The 21,071-nt window shown below is 44.3% G+C and overlaps 1 protein-coding gene across 1 annotated transcript in view; it reads left to right on the top strand.

The window, feature by feature from the left end:
• Window positions 1–21,071, top strand: part of LOC126048137 (E3 ubiquitin-protein ligase rnf213-alpha-like) — a 61,504-nt gene that overhangs the window by 20,281 nt on the left and 20,152 nt on the right. Inside the window, exons 23-41 of the mRNA XM_049822720.1 lie at window positions 1,018–1,183; window positions 1,379–1,596; window positions 2,182–2,319; window positions 2,850–3,029; window positions 3,966–5,436; window positions 6,248–6,441; window positions 7,102–7,257; window positions 8,212–11,778; window positions 12,773–12,906; window positions 13,048–13,143; window positions 14,478–14,593; window positions 16,151–16,279; window positions 16,965–17,029; window positions 17,498–17,642; window positions 18,878–19,019; window positions 19,241–19,414; window positions 20,091–20,224; window positions 20,435–20,592; window positions 20,865–21,065. Coding sequence (XP_049678677.1) covers window positions 1,018–1,183; window positions 1,379–1,596; window positions 2,182–2,319; window positions 2,850–3,029; window positions 3,966–5,436; window positions 6,248–6,441; window positions 7,102–7,257; window positions 8,212–11,778; window positions 12,773–12,906; window positions 13,048–13,143; window positions 14,478–14,593; window positions 16,151–16,279; window positions 16,965–17,029; window positions 17,498–17,642; window positions 18,878–19,019; window positions 19,241–19,414; window positions 20,091–20,224; window positions 20,435–20,592; window positions 20,865–21,065 — 7,584 coding nt within the window. The remainder of the gene's footprint in view (window positions 1–1,017; window positions 1,184–1,378; window positions 1,597–2,181; window positions 2,320–2,849; window positions 3,030–3,965; window positions 5,437–6,247; window positions 6,442–7,101; window positions 7,258–8,211; window positions 11,779–12,772; window positions 12,907–13,047; window positions 13,144–14,477; window positions 14,594–16,150; window positions 16,280–16,964; window positions 17,030–17,497; window positions 17,643–18,877; window positions 19,020–19,240; window positions 19,415–20,090; window positions 20,225–20,434; window positions 20,593–20,864; window positions 21,066–21,071) is intronic.

Below are 21,071 nucleotides of genomic sequence, written 5' to 3'. Positions count from 1 at the left end.
GGACACACATGGATATCTGGCTTATACTGAGTGCTCTTGTGGCTTCTGTGTTGGCAGGTGTGAATGGGGAACCTCTGCTTTTGAGCGTCTTAACTTTTAACTAAATCATACTGAACACAGTGGATGGAATTTTTCTTCTGGAATATAAATTCCACTGTTGTAGCAGTCTCTCTTTTAGCTTGGCACCTTTATACTGGAGTAAGTGGAGTCAGAAACGTGATTCAGCTCACCCTTAATCAGGCTCCTGGTTGTCTGCAAATGAGGTCCCAGTGCCATTAGAGATGCCCAAAGGCATCTGAGGCAACTGTGTGAGGCCAATAGATGCAGGCATCTCTGTGTGTCAGCAAACAAATTCTGCATCAAGTGATTTGGAATAGACAGGGAAGTATTATCTTTCCCAACCTCCATGGAAAGTTTCTGGCAGGATCTGGAGTTAAAAACTCCAAGAGTTAAATAACAGATCCCAACCTAATATTCTCTACCAACTCCAGCAATTCTTCATTTGCTTTCCACATGTTCTTTCTTGCACATCTCCAAGCCTCATTGCTCCAATCCTGTAAAAGCTAAAATGTTATATTGTCATGACCTTTCTATTATAGTAGCAATGATGGGACACTGCATGGGTAGCTCCCAAGGAGCAGCTGGATGTTCTGTAACTTTTTGTACTTTGGATAGCTTTCCATGTTTTGGACAGGGTTCCCCAGAAATTTAAAATTGGAGCAGACCTTGTAAATTTTGTGGAAAGGTCCTTTTAGTGATCAGGACTTCAGTGCAGATGTCAGACAAGTTTTATATCATGACTCTGTGCCTATGCTGCAGGGACTTGTACTGAAATAACCAGACTGGGTTTATGAAATGGATTGGATGAGAGGAACAGAAGTTTCTGGGGAGCTGGCCCTTTGGAAAAGACCCTGAGTGGCTGACGAAATTCTGATGTGTGGGGTGGAGGCAGAGCTTACCTTCTGTCTTCTCTTACCAAGAGACACATATCAGTATGTCTTGGGGTTTTTTTTGCAGGAAGAGCCAGAATTCAGGAATAAGAGACTTGATTATATGACCCAGGACTTAATGAAGGTGAAAAATAGTTTGAGCAACCTTCCAGAAGAGATGCTGGACTTTTTGAGGGAATTTCTTGAATGCACAAGGAAAGGCTTTGTCTCCTGGATCAAAACCATAATAAATGGTGAGTTGTACCAGGATGTAAAAGAGTCATCAGATAAGAGAGGCAATAGAAAGGGATCAGTTAGTCCCTATCTGTCACAACAGACAGAGGCATTGCATGAATCAATTATGTGAACTCCTGAACTATGAGTCAAACATGAAACTCCTCAGCTATGTGTTTCATTTTTTGATTTTTTTATTTGTCCTTTTTTCCTAGACAAAACAGAAATCCCTGTATTTGTGGACCTGGCATCAATTTCTGCAGGTGAAAATGACATCGATATTGACAAAGTGCGGTTCTTCCGTGATGCCATGGCTGCTTCAGCACCCATTATATTTGACCTGAGACCTACATCTGGATTTGAAGAGTTCTCTGCAGCCCTGTCATTCATCAGTGAAGCCACTGCAAAAGACAATAATCTGCCCAAAAAGTTGGTGAGTCTACAAATCCCATGTTCCAAAATTACTTGGACTTGTACTAGAAGAATGAATTGCCAAAGTCTGGTGCCATACTCTAGGGGAGTTAAGACATCCAAGTGGGCATAGTGGATATGACATAAAACCTATGATAAATCCTTGCTGTTTGGTACTAAAGTCCAGCTGGGACACCTTAAAAGACCTTACATGCCTATATGAGGGCAAGTGGAGGAGACCCATTAGGTGTCACATGCAGAAGAAAGTGAATCCAATGCTCTGTGTTTTAGGAAAGTCTAGTCTACCACTGTCTTGCATAATCCTCTCCACAGAAACTACAACATCCTACTCAGGGTACCATTTAACTGACACCATTCCTCCAAATTGCCAAAGGCTGGCAGAGAACAGCAGCTTCATAAAAAAACTTATTCACTGGCTTTGGCTTTTAGAAAGCTAAGATAGACGTAGATTTGGGTGCAACAGCTGTGCTTTGTCTCTGCAGGTGAAGCAGGCACAAGAAACCCCACTCCTACCAAAATTGTCCTTACAGAGCTGCCAACTGATTATTAGGTTTCATTCTGTTGTGTTGGTTTTTTTCTTTAACAGAAAGATTCTTGCAATAACAGAGAGTGGATACAGATGGTTCATGACTCTCATGGCTCCATAGAGTGTTCCTCGATCTCTCAAGCCAGAAACATCAACAGCAGAGGGATTTTTATCATCTCAGCACCTCAGAAATGCAAGGTAATGGTTCTCCACACTTTTAAGAGTGTTGTCCCGGGGGGTCATCATCTGCCTAAAGAAATTAACATTCTTGAAATCCATTTCCAAGGAGTATATCAGATAGCCGGTAGATCACTAGACAGATTTGAAAGAAGCACAACCTCATGTCACATTTTCCATTAAGCCTTGGTCATTTTCAAGGAAAACCAAGCTTTTTTTTGTCCCCAGGGAGGAGAAAAAGCAATATTTTAGTACAAAAAAGAACTCATGTGATCACTGAGAAAGTAAAAAAAGGAAAGGGAAAGCTTTAAAATGAGAACTGCTACCCCATTGTTCAAGTAGAGTGGTGCTTGCAGCATACCCTGAAAGAGTGAGCCCTGCACAATAGAAGAGGGAAGGAATGTTCCACATTTTAAGACATGGGAAAACTTGATGTTTGGCTGTGATATGCAGGGATGTACTACTACTATTCTTGAAGGCCCATTGCACAAGGATGGGGAATTACACAGGGAAAAGGCAGAGTGGGGCTGATCCTCTTACCTGCTTTCCAGGCTGCCCTTGAGGACTGTGTTTCAGTGCAACTGCTGCAGGACACCACAGAGGAAGCATCTCAGACAGATCAGAATGCTAAAGAATACAGCCTGGCTCAGCTCACAGAGCTCCAGAACAAGCTTATGTTGATCACCACAAAAACTGAGCAAGGTAGAGAGGAGGCAAACCGCTTCCTGGAGGTAAGCCACAATGCAACAACAATATGTGTTTGGAAAACAGTGTCCATAAGGCTTGGGAGTTTTTGCTAGAATTCTTTCATGGAGACTCATCCTTGACCTTCAGCTCTGACTTTTCAGGAGCAGAGGTAGCAGACTCCCAGATCTCATGTGTAAGGCAAATTATAAATACAGCCATTCTCTTGCAAGCTGATGGTGGAGTGTGTAGAAGTCCAACTCTCTGAGGTCTTGGCTTCACCTGCATGTTAATGATGTGCATATCTCCACCCAAGCAAGCCATCTAAGCTCCTGCTGTGGTGAATGAAGAGAAACAGGAAACTCCAGGGGTGTGATGGCGGTCACCCCAATGTGGGCACCCACCACAAGCCAGATGCTTCACATACCAAAAATGCCTTTTCCTTACTTCCTATACAAGCTGTTTAATCAGAAGGTGTTTGAAGTGAGGTGTTCTCTTACATACCTGAGGAACCACCTCAACTGCATGCTGTCTGATCAATTGCAGTACCTCAATCAGAGATGAAGAAACCTGACAAGGGCCAAATATCTCAAAGGTGGTGATTCTGAGGGTTCAATACAGCTCATCATAATCTTTAGGGGTGGGGTTTGCTTGCTACCTGAGACAATGGAGCTGTCCTTCCTCTATGGACCTCCTTCCCCCAGTAGACATGTGCTATTTACCATGGAACCGGTATTTTTGAAGAGTAGTAGAAGTCTTCTAGGAAAACATGCACTTCTAGAGCATGTCCTTGGCCAAGGAATGTATCCTGAGAAGAAGCTATACATAAAAATTGAGCCAAAACTTTTTTTTTTTTTTTTTTTTTTTTGTTGTTTAACAGGTTTTAATAGATCTGTGGAAGAAAATGTAATGTAAGAAGTATTCGGTAGTTGTTGAAAACACATGATAATCCATTTCCCTGTTTTGTGTGTGGCATGTTACAGATCCTGGAAAAAGTTCAAATGGTTGGAAAGTTGTACCTGCAGCTTCTCAGTGTTGGAAATATCCTCTTCATAGACTGGAAGGCTGACATCTACTGCAATGCCCAACACAGAATAAAAGTTTACGCAGAATTTGGAATTGCTGGCATCCTTGTTCAGAGCACCAGACCTGTCCTGGAGGAGCTGGATGGCCTTTGCAAAGCAATGGAGCACTGCCTGGTAGAGTGGAAGAAATATTTGGAGACTCAGAGGGACACCTACTATCATCTCAACCTGTTCACTGCACGCCAGCTCTTCGATTTATGTAGCAAACTGGCCAAAGCTCACAATAGTGTAATAGAGCCACAGATTCTTAATATGCTTTCTGTCATAAAGCATGACGTTAAAGCAGAAGATATTAGAAAAGCCCTGGAGCAAGCCCTCATGACACCAGCTGACCCTGTCAACACATCAACAGGAGACAAGAAGTCTGTTACCTGGCATGACTATGTCATTCGTTTTCCCCAGCTCATCAAAAGCCTGGCTGAATCTGGCTATGATACTTCAGTGGCAAAGGCAGCACTGCAGAGCTGCCTTCCAGACTCTGACATTACAGAGCAGAAGCTCATGAATTTTGCCTTTAAACGACACAATGACAAGGAAGAGATTGAAAATCTGAGCAAATTATATGATGAGCAGCGAGCAGCCTTCCTGCAGAAGTCAAGCAAGTTTAAAAAAAAGAACATAGTTGTTGACCAGGCAACTTTTAGCACCCTTGCAAAAGATGAACTGGCCACTTCCTTTGAGAGTTTGCCATCCATCTGTGACAAGGTGAATCTGCTCTGGGACGCTTACTGTAAGAAATTCACTGGCCTTGTGTCAGACAAATACATCAGCCTGGATGTCTTCGGTGAAACACTGAAGCAATTAGCAGCTCTTGAAAAAACATGTGTCAAGAGAAGTTTACCAGTAGGGCTTGAAGCCAGCATACCTTCTCTCATCATGTGTAAAGAAGAGGAAATGTTACTCTACATGCTCTCCATTTACAGACACACCAAGACAGCACCTCTCCCAACATATGATGAGGTCCTGGTGTGCACACCCAACACAGAGGAGGAAGAAGTGGAGCTGATTGTTAGGAGAGCTCTTTCATCTGATTCTCAAAACCAGAAAATCTACTGCTTGCTGGGTGCTGAGAAATTAGCATACAAAGTTTCCAAACAACTGGAGTCCCACTTCTTCCGCTTGCTGCAATCTTCTACAGTCCCTGACTATAGGTTCATTATCATTTGCAATGCCAAAGCTCACAATTCTTATGTTATCACAGCCTTTGACACCTACAAAGTTACTATCCCATGCTACTCTATAACAGAAATCCAGGCATACCTGAGCACACATCTCAAAGTGCCTTGTGGGACAGCCCCTGTTGCACAGGCCTTCGAAGAACCCTATCAGCAGAACGTGAAGTTCATATTTTCAGATCAAGCAGGAATGGGTAAGTGTTAGTAGTCCTACTGTGAGTCATGTCTCAAACCAGGAGGCCTTCAGAGGAATGTGGCATGCAATGGAGAGCCCTCCACTCGCCTCACATGCTTAGTTTTGGGTGGTGAATTTTAAGAAGGATTTTAGGCCATGTGGAAAGAATCCAAAGGGGAATGATAATGCAGTCTAGAAAACATGATCTCTGAGGGAGCTACAGTTGTCCAATCTAAAGAGAAATAAATAATGGTGTGGGACTCTGGGAAAGAGCAAGAAACAAGACTTTCTCCATGCGATAAACTAGGTCATAGGGATGGGAGTCAGTTGCCTAAATAAGCCCAGACGTCCTCTGAAAGACCATAGACTAGCCTAGCTGGCCTCCACCTGCCATCCCAGAATGGAACAAATGTTCTGTAGGCCCTTTTCAAGCCTCAGCAGGATGTCTTATTCTTCCTACCATTTCTGAAACATTTCAAGACATGTCTCTTTAGACAGTAAGGTTTTCTGACATTTTGTAGGGCACATCTGAAGCAAGTTGGTCAGGATCCAGGCCTTCTGGCTATGTCTATATTGGTAACCTCAATGGGGCTGGAGTGGGGGCATGAGTTATGTCTTGCAATGGGCCATACTGCTAAAATTGTGAGCACAGGTTTGGAGGATGTCCCTTGTGGCTGGAATCTGGTCCCATGTATTGTTCTAAAGAGGCTGTTGAGAGATGGCGACTCAGTTTGGAATGAGTTCAGATGTCTGGAGAAAGACAGTCCCATGCATGTGAAAGGGCAGACTGACTCCGAGGGTGAATCTTGGCTGTCTCTTCTGTTCCTTAGGGAAGTCTCTCTTCATAGACAATACCCTCAAAAAGATCCGTGCCCAGCCGGGTGATTCACCAGTGGTTCACAAAACTATTAGGCTGATGGAGCCAGAGATTGATTTCCAGTTCCTTCTGGAAGAGCTACTCTCTGTTGAGGAACTTCCGACTGAAGCTCAGCCAACTGTCTTCCATATCGATGTGTCACCAGTGGTGAGAGTCTTTGTCTTGGTGGTTGAACGTGGAGTGTCCAAGACCTCATAGGCTTTTTTAGAGGAGGGTATTTTCACAGCCTTTTGGGCTGGCTTATTCTCATCTACAGTAGTAGCAGCAGGTGCTTAAAAGTTAAAGTGAACAACAAGAGTTCTGGGTAGAGTTTGGAAGCTCAGGTGCCTGCATTTGCCTTGTTCCATGCCCACAGGTGAGGAAGCTGTGTGAAATGGGTCCCATTTCATAAAAGCAATCTTTCCTCCTACAGTGGTATCAATCAGAGTGTAGGGCACTGAAGGATGGCAGAATTCAAACCAAGTGATCAGACATAGAACCCCCATACACAGGGAGAAGAAGGGGTGGATTCTCCATCTCACGTCCAGTCTGGTACCTCTCTGGAATGAGCTGTATTTAAACAAAAGGTAGTGGGCTTAGGGCAGACAGTGAATCCAGATGACCTAGTCCTACCTCAGAAGGCTGCAGAGCACCAAGCATCTGATCATATTAACAGTTACAGCTGTCTCAGTGTGTGATAGAATAGCACAAGAACAGAAGAAAAGCTGTAGCCTGGCTGCAGGTACTACTACGTGCCATGGGTAGTGGATTAAGTATGTTTTGGTAGACATTTCTTTCACCAGTTTTCAAATGTTTCTTCCCTGTCAGGTGTCAACAGGTCTCTACCAGCTGCTGGTTGAGCTATGCATCCTAAGACACATCCAGAGTCCCAGTGGCTTAGTCTGGAAGTGCAAATCCTCTCATCTTTACTTGATTGAGTACCTGGCAAAAGGAAGAGGTCTTAGCAGAACAAGGAAACAAGAGGTATTGCTTTGGGGATAGTGTGCTCATGTCAGAGGAATAGTAAGGGAGGATGTTAACATAACTAGGTCTGCACCTGCAGTAAATCTGCTAAAATCCAAAGTCTCTTTTAAAGCTGCATGTAATTTTTGGGTCTGTCTCTCCACTGGAGTAATGGCTCATCTACGTAGAAACAAGCAGTCCCAGCGTGTGTCTACTCTGGAAAGGAAATGTAAGATGCTGTGCGGGGTCTGGGGTTTTTTTCAATTCATTCCTAGTGTGACATAGACATCCCACATGTTCAAAAACTAATAGAAGTCTCCTATATGAGAAATGAAGGAGGACATTCTAAAAGAGGAAATTAGGGATGTGATGCAGAGTTAGAACATCCTGAGTGGCCTGGAGAGGGTGAATGGGGAGCAAGCATCCACCATCTCTTCCAACACAAGAACCAGGAGCGTCAAACAATGTTAACAAGATCAGCTTAGAAAAAATGGAAAGGGGGTGATTCTTCATGGTATGGGTCATAAACCTCTGAGGGCCCTTGCCGAAGGGGGCTCTGTGTGCCCCCTTTGACAGGTTGACACAGGTGCAAGGTGAGTCTGGCCAAGTATTTGGAAGGGAAAGCCATTGTGGCTTGCTAATTAGAGAAAGCAGATGAAAATGGAGAGTAGCCTGTGCTGAAACCTGTCTGTTTGGAATATCATTTTCTGGGTGGAAATAATCATGCTTGCTGTATTCTAGCTTTTCATTGGACATCAACTCAGCAGCAGGACCTTACAGGTTATGGTCATGCCAGTACGTATTCATCTAGGAGCATGCATGCAGGCTTGGACAAATTTGATCTACATATGATTTTCCCAGCTTCCTGACCTATTTGTGTGCAGAAAAAAAAAGCTCTTGAACTGTAGGCAAATGCAGAAGGTTGGGTAGCTGTCCTCATTGTAATCTGTGCACTCCTTATTGACTCTCTTTTAGATGTCCAGTGAAACAGAAGAAAAGTTCCTGGATCTTTTTCCTGCTGTGAAATGTGTATCACCAACGCGTGTACTTGACTTGCTGGAACACCCCAGCTCTGGGCGTCTTTCTGAAATGAAAGAGGAGCAGTTTGACAGAGACAAGTTAAAGAGTGAAGCTTTCCAGAGGTCTTACCAGTACCTCAGCAGATATAAGAGGAAGAAAGACCTTGACCGTTTCCTTTTCATCCCTGAGAGGACTGAAGGGACAGAGGAAGAGTGCCTGAAGCTCTTACTGGAGTTCTGTGGGAGACACAACCCTTCCTGGACTGAGCTTAGCAACTTCACTCATTTCCTAAACTTCCAGCTAAGCAAGTGTGAGAAATCAGTTTTCTGTAGCCCAGCAGCTGGAGAGGATTTCCAGGGGTTTAAAACATTTGTGGTAAAGTTCATGATCACCATGTCCAAGGACTTTGCCGTGCCCTCTCTTGACATCTCTGATGAAAGCGTGCCAAGTGCAGAAAATGATGAGGAGGAAAACAGCATTATAAGACAGTACCAGCTAAGACGAAAATGGGAACAAGAGTCCCACCCCTATATAGTCTTCCATGCAGACAATGACTCCATGGAGTTCTTGGGTTTCCACATCAGCAAGAACTTGGATGCTATTGATGCCCATTCTCAAGTTGTTTTAGAAAGGAATGTTATCACACATAAATTATACCACACTTTGAAAGCCCAGCATGTTCCTTTCAATAAGAACTTTGAAGACTTGCCCAGAAAAATGCAGCTGGAGGCCCTCTGCAGAGTTTTTGGTGTGAGCTACACCCAAGATCCAGATGAATCATATCAGCTGACACTGGACAACACCATGAAGATGCTTGCCATTCACCTGCGGTTCCAGTGTGGGATCCCTGTAATCATCATGGGTGAAACAGGTTGTGGGAAGACAAAGCTTGTGCAGTTCATGTGCAGCCTGCAAAAGGCAGGCAGGGACATTCAGAACATGGTGGTGGTACGTGTGCATGGTGGCACTACCTCCAAGACCATACACAAGAAAGTTAGGCAGGCAATTGAGCTGGCACGCACCAATGAAGAAAGGCACAAAGTGGACACCGTACTCTTTTTTGATGAAGCCAACACATCAGAAGCTATCTTTGCAATCAAAGAGGTGCTGTGTGATCACAGTGTAAATGGAGAGAAGATTCTCACTGACCGTTTGAAAGTAGTAACTGCTTGCAACCCTTACAAAAGGCACACCAAGGAAACTGTAGAGAAACTTGAAAAAGCTGGCTTGGGGTACCGAGTCCGGAGTGAAGACACACTGGAGAAACTAGGCTACATTCCTTTGCGGCAGCTGGTGTATCGGGTCAAGCCCCTTCCACCTAGCTTATTGCCTCTTGTCTGGGATTTTGGACAGCTGAATGAAAAGACACAGAGCCTGTACATCAGAGAGATTGTAAAGTCCACCATGAAGAACAAGATTGCCATTGGAAATTTGGATGTCTTTACCAGTGTCATTTCAGCCTCCCAGAAGTTCCTCAGGAAGAAGAAGGATGAATGCAGAGTTGCCAGTCTTCGGGATATAGAGCGCTGCATGGGCATTGCACTCTGGTTTTATAAACTAAGAGACCTGCTGTTTCCTCAGATTGATAAGAAGAAGTACAAAAAGGAAGAGAAGCCAATCTTAAATGATGCACAAAGGGCCTTGGTCCTTTCAGTGGGAGCTTGCTATTATGTATCTCTGGAGAGCCGCAAAGATTACCTGGAGGAGGTCGCGAAATGCTTTTCTGTCCCTGCATCCCTGCTGCAGCAAGAGATTGAGCTTTGCCAAGAGGTATTTCTTGATAACCTCTCTATTCCTGAGGCAACAGGCCGCAATGATGCTCTGAGGGAAAACATCTTCATGTTAGTTATGTGCATGGACCTACGAGTTCCACTCTTTCTGGTTGGGAAGCCAGGAAGCTCAAAATCCCTGTCTAAAACCATTGCTGTGGATGCCATGGTGGGCAGGCTGTCCCAAAACCAGTTGTTCAAAAGATGCAAGGAGATCCAGCTGATGTCTTTTCAGTGCAGTCCCCATTCAAAGCCAGAAGGGATCATCTCCACTTTCCGACAATGTGCACAGTTCCAGAAGGGGAAGAATCTGGATGAGTTTGCATCCGTGGTCCTCCTGGATGAGATTGGCCTTGCAGAAGACTCACCAGAGATGCCACTGAAGACGCTGCACCCTCTTCTTGAAGATGGTTGTGTTGATGATGAAAACCCAGAATCTTACAAAAAAGTTGGCTTTGTGGGCATTTCAAACTGGGCCCTAGACCCTGCCAAAATGAACAGGGGTCTTCTAGTGTTACGGACTGACCCTAGCAAAGAAGAGCTAGTTAAAACTGCAAAGGGCATCTGTGCTGCGCAGCCTCACTTTGAAAGCATTGAGGGTTTGCTCCCTTTGCTGGCAGAATTCTACTGCAAGGTGCTAAAAACACAAAAGAATGAGTTCTTTGGGCTCCGTGATTTCTACAGCTTGATCAAAATGATACTGTTCTACACCCAAGACAAGAAGTGCAATTCTCAAGAGGAGATCATTATAAAGGCCATTCAGAGAAACTTTGGAGGCTCCAGTGATATTGATCCTGTCGAGCTCTTCCAAAACTGCATCAGTGAGGTGTATCTTCCCCCTGACTTGGAAACCAGCCACACACTTTGTTTGCTGAAGGAAAATATGGGCAGACAGCGAGCAGGACTCATGTCTCGATATGTCCTGCTGCTGACAACCAACCACGCAGCTTTCCACATCATCCAGATGACACAGCTTATAGATACTGAGAACTGTGAAATCATATTTGGCTCTGGTTTCCCACAGGACCAAGATTATTCCCAGGTATGCCGGTCTGTCAGCAGAGTGAAGATCTGCATGGAGACAGGCAGGCCTGTTGTTCTTTTAAATATACACAACCTTTATGAGAGCCTTTACGATGCACTCAACCAGTGCTTCGTTAGTCTGGGGGGAAATTACTATGTGGACCTGGGTCTTGGCACTCACAGAGTGAAGAGCCGTGTGAAGGACGAGTTCAGACTCATTGTGATAGAGGAGAAGAACGTAGTCTACACCCAGTTCCCCACCCCACTGCTGAACCGCCTGGAGAAGCACTGCTTGGACATGAACACCATTCTGAACCGGCAGCAGCAACAGCTGAAGCAGGACCTGCAGACCTGGGCCAGGATGTTTGTCTTCACTGACAGCAAGTTCTCCAATGTTTGGTCCACCAAGCTGAACACCAAGGAACAGGATGTCTTCATCGGTTTCAGCAATGACACATCTGCAGCTGTTGCTTTGCAAAGCACTCAGAGTAGGTCCTGGGGAGACTTTGAGCCCTATGAAGAGCCAGTGTTCTCTATTGCCAAAAGGAAACTTGTTCAGGGTGCAACCCCTGACTCCATCCTGCGCCTTAAATACTCCCTTGTGGATGATGCTGAGCAGATCCAAGACTTGTACTTCCACAAGCAGAAGCACAACAGCCTTGTCAGCATTTTGAGAGAGACAGTTAACTGGCAGCCAAGGAAAGAGAGGACTGCTGGGCTCTGTCTGCAGGTACGTGTGCTTCACTGTAAAGCAGTGAGAGTGGTCTTTGTTTTCCCAGTGAGGGAGGTTGCAACACAACCGCCATTAAGCCACTGGATAATTTCCACTGTTTAACAGTGATGGGCTTCTACCTGTCCTCTTTGGCTCCTGCCCCATCAGTTGTATCACACATGTGCCTGGCTTCTGCCTTATGGTCCTCTGCACTCCGGGTGGGCTCCGCTTCTCCTCTTGACCTGAATGTGGTGTATCTGCTAACAGACAGGCAGTGGGTGCCAGCTCCTAACTCTGAAGGCTCTGGAGGTTCAAGGCTAAGATAGCCAGTGCATCATTCATTGCCTGCAGACAAGTGACAAGCACCACTGGTGATGCTGTGGGGATCTCACCAAGCATCCAGCAGGACTTTAGGTGGTTCAGGCAATTCTGTAGGTCCTGGGTCATGCTCACTGCCCCTGACATCTATTATCAGGAGTTGTCCATGCCAAAGAAAGCATCCTGATCAGTTCTCCACTGACCGTCACAGGAGCTCAGGAACCTGTGTTGCATACAGATACCTAAAAGGGTATCGGCTGAATCCCCAAACAGCATCTACAGTACTGGGAGCCCACAGCCTTGAGAGAGAGTCTGTCCAGTAGAGTCATATGTGGGGACCATTGTGCTAGGTCCATAACATTGCATGGAAAGGCTCTTCCAGCCCTCAAGGTTTGCAGTGCTCATGTACATTTCCCAGCAGGATTCCTTTGGAGTCACTGTCTCACAGCATCTGAGTCATTGCTAAGGATGCATCTCAAGTTTAAGTCACTTGTAGCACTAGGAATCAGGGTTCTTCTGGTTGTTAACTCTGCTCCTACACTTCTTCCCTGTAAGCAGGGCACATTTCTGTGTCTTGCCTTTAGGAAGCACTTTAAAAAGTCCATAAGGGGATCACTTCAGTTTTCGCACCCATTAGGAATGGTAATACAACAATTACGATATTTCCCTGGAATTTATTCCCCTTTCACTGCAGGTTTCTACACATGCAAGACTTCTAAATGAGAGAGATTTAGAAGAGATAAAGAAGACACTTAACCTTCAAAATAAAATCCACTGCCTCTTTCTAAGCCAATTTGACACCGAATACACTTTCCGCCAGGAACTCAGGTGAGGAGAGATTTCCTTCTCACATTTGTTAATTTTACAGACTAGGGTTTTGGGGAAAGAGGGCAAGGGGGGAGTAGGGAGACTGGAGAACAGAGGTGGTTTTACAAATAGAACAATAACAGACCATTTCATTCTCTGCAGGAATTTTTTTGCACAATCATCAGAAGAGAAATTGCTCCTCATCCAGTTTCACTTTGATGAGCCACAGAGCAGCAAAAGGCTTCTAGCTTGTGCCAAGTAAACAACCTTCTTTCTTTCTTCTTTCCTTCTGTATTTCTTTAGTCAGGTGCAAAGGTAAGGAAGGATGCAGCAGCCAAATAGCCATGGGATACAGCATTGGTTTTAGTGACCTGTTCAGTGGAGTCATTGGAGATGTTCTCATATATCTTTATGTGTATATCTGTGCGGGTGGGCTCATGACTATGTTCTGTAGCTTAAATTTCCAAGCCTCTGTTTGTTAAGATATTAAGATAAAACATCCCCAACATCTCAGCTTTCCTTTGTCTAAAAGAGCATCTTCTTCATTCTGGGAGCATGCTTTATACATCCTTCCCACATTAAAACCACCTTCCCCTAGCATGACTGACTTACAGCACAAGGTACTCCAAACAGGGCCTAACACCAGATGAATTTTTCCCTTTAGTCATCAAACCAAAGCACCTAAACTGACATCTCGTGCCATTTAAGACATCCTAGGGATCCAAGACACCTCTTAGGGCTGGCTGATAGGACACAGGACCTTCAGGAGACTTAAGCCCTTCTTGGTACAAGTGAGGGCTGAAGTCATTGACATTATATGAGGTTATGCGTATCGTCTGAGTAGCATTATATGAGGTTGGTCTCAAGCCCTTGAAGTAAATTAGTGACATCCTCCCCCAGCCAGACACATCCTCTCTCAATATAGTCCCTCTTACCCCTTTCCTCACTCTCCTGCATTTCCTGTTCATATCCTCTCTTCACCATCTCAGCTAATGTGCATGTTGTCTCCTGAAATGCTTTCTTCTGGGTGGATTTGTGCTTTTCTAGAGACGGACTTGAACTTTTCTGGTCCTACTTCTAGGAAAGCTGTGCTGGGTTTTGGCCTGTTTCCCCGCAAGTCCTGGATTGGTCTACGTTGTGGCTTTTGTTGTGTAATGTGTCTGTATGTTTGTGGCAGATATTGCTAATATTATTCCCGTGATTGCCAGAAGGAACATATGATTGAGCAGAGACCTATACATACAACAAAACAAATTCAGATTAAAGATTCAGTATTCAGCAGGGAGGGAAATTTGTCATGAAAGAGTTTGCTGAGGCGTGTGACTTGGTCATTGTTTGGAGAGGGTGTAGGGGAGCTATGTGGGCATGAGTCTTGAAGTAGCCAGCACCAAACCAGCTCTTGGCCCACCCAGGGCTTGGCTGAGCTGACCTTCTCTCTTCCCTTTCCACCGCTGCAACACAGGCACACCTCAAGCTGTTAGTCTTTCCAAAAGCTCTACCTGAGCCCTGGAAAGGCAGAGGGTGGCTTTGGGAGACTCTCTGCCCAACTGACAAAGAGAATGGACTTTTTAGACTCCCTGTCCTGATTCTAGGTACTGTATCATAGATGAGAGAAGGAAATCAACAGGCACAGGCTCATCACATGTTGTGCTGGCCACTCAAGTCCCGCGAGTTCTGGGAGGCTGCGGCTACATGGCATTTGACGGTGGTAAGGCTGAAATTGCTATTTTGGATGAGGGTGAGAGTGGGAGGGAAAGGAGAGGTTATGCAAAGCCGAGAAGAAGGATCCAGAGAACTACAGACCAGATAGCCTCACACTGATCCCTGGAAAGATGATGCAGGAAATAATCCTGGAAACCTTTTCCAAACACATGAAAAGCAGCAAGTCAACATGGATTCATGAATGGGAAATCAAGTCTGACCAACCTGATAACCTTTATGATGAGATGACTGGCTTGGTGGATGAGGAGAGAATGGTGCATGGTGTTTATCTTGACTTTAGTAAGGCTTTTGACACTGTCTCCCATAACATCCTCACTGACAAACTAAGGAAGTATGGACTAGATAAATGGACAGTGAATTGGACTGACAAGTAGCTAAGCTGCTGCACTTAGGAGGTTTTGCTCAACAGCACGAAATCCAGCTGGTGGCCAGTCATTAGTGGTGTTGCCTCAAGGATCGATACTGGGGTCAGTACCATTTAACATATTCATTAATGACCCGGATGATAGGACAGGGTGTACCTTCAGGAAGTTTGCTGATGATACAAAACTGGGAGGAATGATTGATACACTGGAGGGTTACACTGCCAACCAAAGGGACCTGGACAGGCTGGACAAATGGGCTGACAGGAACCTCATGAAGTTCAACAGAGAGAAGTGCAAAGTCCTGCATCTGTTGAAAGACCAGTACAGGCTGGTCACTGACCAGCTGGAAAGCAGCTTTGCAGAGAAGTACCTGGTGGTCCTGTTGGACATCAAGTTTAACATGAGCTAGCAATGCATCCTTGTGGCAAAAGCGGCCAACATAGCCTTTATTAGGCAGAGCACTGCCAGCAGGCCAAGGAAGGTGATCCTTCCCCTCTACTCAGCACTGGTGAGGCCACACCTGGTCTCCTGTGTCCATTTCTGTGCTTCCCAATATAAAAGAGACATGGACATACTGGAGCAACCCTAGTGAAGGGCCACAAAGATGATTAAGGGACGAGCATCTTTCTTATGAGGAGAGGCTGAGAGAGCTGAGACGGTTCAGCCTGGAGAAGAGAAGGCTTGTGGGATCTTATCACTGTGTATACATGCATGATGGGAGGGCATAGAGAAGAATGAGCCAGATGCTTCAGTGGTGTCCCATGACAGGACAAGAGGCAATGGGCACAAACTGAAATACAAGAAATTCCATTCAAACATAAGAAAAAACTTCTTTAGGTTGAAGGTGGTCAAACACCTTTTGGGTTATAGCATCATTCTCTTCCCTAGTTAATGGATAAGAATGACAGTTAGGGCATTTGTGCCCATTAGCACTGGGAAGATGGAGAGGGGGGGAACAGAATGATAAGAGAAGCATGTCCTCCCTCAGAGCAAAAAGAAACAGGAGGTGGTAAATCTTCCATCTCCCAATATCTTATTATCCAGGCTGCTGGTAGGTCAGGGCAGCCAAAGTTTATTGATTTTTCTGGATGGGTGTGGTGCACCAAGGAGAGCAGGTCAACTGCTCACAGCAGTTATGTCCGGTATTACTATTTCTGTCATGCTTACTGCCTTGCCAGGTGAATGGATGTCGATCCACTTGGATGATATGATGCCCCCAGAAAACTTTACAGCCAATCTAGGCCATCTCGCCAAAATGACTATTGCTGAGATTTTCATGACCACTTTCCAGGAGCATCTCCCAACAGGTAACCAGCCACTTGCTTTTCACCCACTACCTGCACAGCTCCCTCCCTTCCTCTGTCCCATTTGCTCCTCCTACAGCTTTAAGTACAGCTAGATCAAGTGGTCCATGAAGGCACTGGCTCTGGGTCTCAGCAGGACTTCCTTTACTTGCTGTTTCCGAAGTCCTCACAGCATTGCATTTTTTTCCTCCTGGTCTGAAAGCTGTGACTGTAGGGTAGCAGGGTACCTAAGCTAGTCTTTCAGTTACAATAGCAAATTGGCTGTGCTGCTGTGGCATTCAGCATACAGTAGACACACTCTGATTCCCAGCAAGTCTTTCTGCCCACCTTGCCCAAATAAAACCACTAAATATTCATGATCTGGTGAGTTCAAAGCCAACTCAATACATCCTTTCCATTGTTTTCAGGATGTATGGACAAGGGGAGGCAGGAGTAGTTGGGGAGGAACTCCATTTCTTGTCCTGACACACCCACATTTCCTATGGGGTGCCAACCAAAACTGAGATCTGGTTATTGGGCAATTCTCCCCAGAGGGGAAAAAGCCCAGGCTGAAATTTCTGAGATTGACAGCTTTGCAACCCTTTGTTGATTGTTGAGAGACTCCAGATGCTTCCTTTGGATAGAGGTATCTATCTTTCAGGTTTCTACATTTTTTACAAAGGAGTCTTATGACTGATTGTGATTACAGGTTCTCCAGAGGAATCTGCTGCTCTTGAAGATCCAGCCAAGTCTAGTCTTCTTCCAGAAGGAAATGTATGATTTTTTTTTTTATTTTTTTTTTTTTCTTATTTCAGCTGCCTGACACTACACAGGGACTGGTTTAGGAAACAATAGATTTCATAGGCATTTAGGGATCCAGTTATGCTGGTCCCTGGTTCAGATAGTACATTTACCACAGGAAAAAGTAGTTGCAGGTCTTTGTGAGTCACACAGTGAGGGTGAAGTTGTCCCCACCCTATGACAGACCAGCACAAGGTCAGAGTAGGAACATTTAAGCCTTTTGTGAACTTTGACAAAGCATGAAATCCCTTTCCCCATTTCTCCATCCCTTGCCAGGGTTTTTAGCACTTCTCTGCAATGTTGGGATTGATTTACTAGGGATGGCATGGTGAAGTAGACACACACCTGCGAGTCCATTGTGTCAAGTTAAGTAGGAATTGACAGAGCAAATGCAATGGAGTGTTAGGCAATCCACTGACCTCCAGTCTTTTCCATTCACAGCTCCTCAGCATGGACTCTATGATCAAACAGAGCATCCAGAAAGCTGTGATCCAGCTGGAGGACAAGGCAGACAACAGTCGGCGTGCCACTGAGAGAATCATGATCATTCACAACTTGCTTTTCCAGGATCATAGTAGAACCACATGTAAGTACAAACCAAGGCCCAGAGGGCTGGGCTTTTTCATTTACACATTGCTGCATCTTGCACATTGCAAACCATGGTACAGGGGGAACAAGATGAGTGGTTTAATGAACTATCCTGGTGCCGGTCTAGGCCAGCATGGGGGGAGGTCCCAAAGGAAAGAGGACTAGGTTTTCTCAGGGCCTCTTCTTCTCTCCATGCACCCCATGTTGTGTGTTCTCAGAATCTGTACTGAAATATCCAGCTCTTCACATGACCTTTGATGGAGACCTTGGCAGAACAAACTGAGGCAGAGGTCACTTTATACCACCATGACTATTTTGGAGTCCAAAGCCACCCAACTGATTTCTACATAGAATTGATACAAATTATTTGTGCAGGTGATGTGGTGTCTTGATAGAAACCTGTAGCTTCAGCAGAATGGAAAAGGTCTGGTTTCATCAGAAACCAAGCACCAAAATCTTTGTAGGTGCATTTGGAAATTATTCTTTCCTGCATATGGAAAGACTTTGTCACTATGGTGCATGACTTGCTCTTCTTTGAACAATAGGTTCCTGTCAGGTGCCTAGGATGTTTGTTAATGACTGAAAAAGAAAAGAGATCATGTTGCCACTTAAAAGATGTGGTGCGTCTGGAAAGTCCTTGTGGTCACATGGCAAAACCAGAATTTAATCTGTACTAAATTTTGACTATAAGAAAATGTTCCTCAGGAAAAGGTGTTTTCTTGTGATTGCATAGTGACACCTTCATGCCTCAGCACAACGCAGGATTAATTTTGCTTGTCGTTATATCAGTACTAAAATAGAAACAATCCCATCAATTTTATTTTATATTGATACCAGTGTCATACAGATAAGAATGGGATGTTAAGCCTTCTGCAGCACTGTGACTATTCTCATGACATACAATACTAAACATTTCTCTATATCAATATGAATATCAGAGTACTTATACACCAAAGAGCCTAATTATTTTTAACAGACTGAGACAGAGAAGTGGATTTTCTTTCTTCTGTCAAAAATGGGATGTCTTTACTAAAAGTTGCCTCCAAAATCAACTCATTAGAAATAAAGAGGAAAGGGAAGAGACTAGAATATAAAGACCCTGGATTTTATTGTGGAGGAAAACCAAGAACTTTCACGGAGGTCACTTTCTATGACTAGCTTTACTTTGACTGAAAACTTTGCATGGGAACCCTTTTCATTCAAATGTTTTCATAAACTTTTTTTAATTATTAGTTTATAGTCATTTTATGACTGTGCTGAAAAGGAGAATTTGCCATCTCCTACAAGAACGTGAGAAAATAAGCCTTGAACCAAGGGACTGGGTTTTCCGCAGAGCTGTCTCCAGTGAGTTCATCCTTGAAGACACTTCATTCAGGTACTTTTATCTGTGCAGCCCTTTCCAAATTTCTGACAGGTCTGTTTCTGAGAGTGTTAAAAAAGCTGTGGTGTGTGAAGCACGATACTTAATGGGGCTCAGATATGACAACCAGAAGGGATATTGCTATCTGGTATACAGAAATAGATGTGAGTGTCTGATGAATAGAAAATTGGTCAGGTACAAGGAAGACACTTGACAGGCCATGTTATCACTTCTAGGCATGCACTCTGGATGCATTTAGAAGACATCGTGGCCAATTTATTTGCTCAAATTCTCGCAGTGGTGGATGCAAACAACAACCTGGATCATCTCTCTCCACTGTCTCCATTCTCAGAACTGTGGCTTCAGATGTTTAAAGAAGAATCCTTCTTGAGAATTAAATATACCAGCAAGTAAGACACTTGGTGGAAAAATACAGTATGTACATTAGGAGAATAAAAACCTGCTTTCATAACACAACCCTCTACAGAAAGAAATGGTCAAACAAAAAGTCTGAAGTTACAATAAGCTCACGTAACTCATAACTTATCCATGATAAGTCCTTTGTGTTGTGACACTGGAATCAGAACTTTCCAGTACTCTTAAACCTTCAGCAACCCAGGAACATTAGCAAGGAACTCCAGTTCCTTGGAATAGTGATTAACACATGGTAAAGTCAGAAACAATAGGTCCAGAGTTTAGAAACTTGAATTTGTGTTCCCTAAGGTCAGAGCCAATGAATCCCCTCCCCAGCATAAAATGCATTTAGTGTCCAACTGTCACATTTTAATTGATCAGTCAACTTACTCTGAACAGCAACTGTGGTCAGAGACAAGACAAATGTTGTCCGTCTCAGTTGCCTTTCCCCTGCTGCAGCCTTTTTTAGCTTTCAGCTCCAGGTGACAGGAACTTTTTCTCCTCCTGCCTTGTTTTCACTGCTGCTGAGTTTTTTACAAAATATCTTTCTCTTCTTTTTAACCTTTTAAGCAGAACATGTACTAGTGGCAGTCAGAAATTTCTCTGTGATGCTTCAGTTCAGTACACAGAGAGCAGCATATTATGTGATTGCTTCATTCTGTGCTTTTTAAGGAAACAAGATGCTAAGATTTCTGTGTTGTCAATGACTGAAGACCCCAACACATCTGTGTTTTGCCAGTTCCCATTCAGTTGGGTTTTGAAGGCCTACCTGGAGGAGCTGTGGGAGAGAGTCTATAATATGAAAGGTAACATCAGACTTTTCAAGCAGGTATTGTTCTTTAACCCAGGGAGGCTGATCTCCAAAGTTTCCTGCAATAGCCAAAGCTGTGGTAGGAGCAACCACAGCAGTTCTGTTCCCCACACAACCATAATGACTCAGAACATCTGTTGTGCACTCCTGTTTTCCTGTCAACTTCTATTTTCTGGGTACCTGACATCTCTGTCCTTTCCTCTAGGTCATCCAAAAGTGCCTATGAAGGAACCAGCCAAGTTGTTCCAAACGCTGATCAAGGATGTGTTGATGCCAGATGGCAGTAATTCAGACATGATGCAGTGTTACACAAATGACTTTCTAAGGATGACTTTTCCTGGGCAAGATCTTTCTGTCTATGAGGTAAATGGGGTTTGGTGGAGTACAGGGTTTAAATGACACTGGCTTGAGTCACAGGGCTACAGATATCTATCGTTCTAAGAACAGGGGGAAAAAATAGCTTCTCATGTTCTGCACACTTCCCAAGAGCTGTTGGTGCTCAGTCTTAATTCCACCTTAAGAAAAGTTTTTTTGATGTAGAAACTTGAGTGGACTGCTTCAGCAATGCTGAATGTCATCCTCAGTCCCCTGCTGTTTGTTTGGAACAGAAATAACACCTTTTATTTTATCCACAGATTCTGTCAAAAGCTCTCCTAGTCAATGCGAAACAGCTCTGCTCTTCTGTGGGGCAGGAGATAAGTTTTTCCCCCATTTGGCTTCATATAGAATATTTCTACCTACGAGAGGAGTATCAACTCTTTGTTGACTTGGTAAAAAGTGATGAGACTGTAATAAGCGAGCTGCAAAAAATGTACGAGAAGGACCCACCAGAAACGGTGAGC

Source organism: Accipiter gentilis, chromosome 19 (genome assembly GCF_929443795.1).
Source record: "Accipiter gentilis chromosome 19, bAccGen1.1, whole genome shotgun sequence".
NCBI lineage: Eukaryota > Metazoa > Chordata > Aves > Accipitriformes > Accipitridae > Astur > Astur gentilis.
This window is presented reverse-complemented; position numbering and strand designations above follow the sequence as displayed.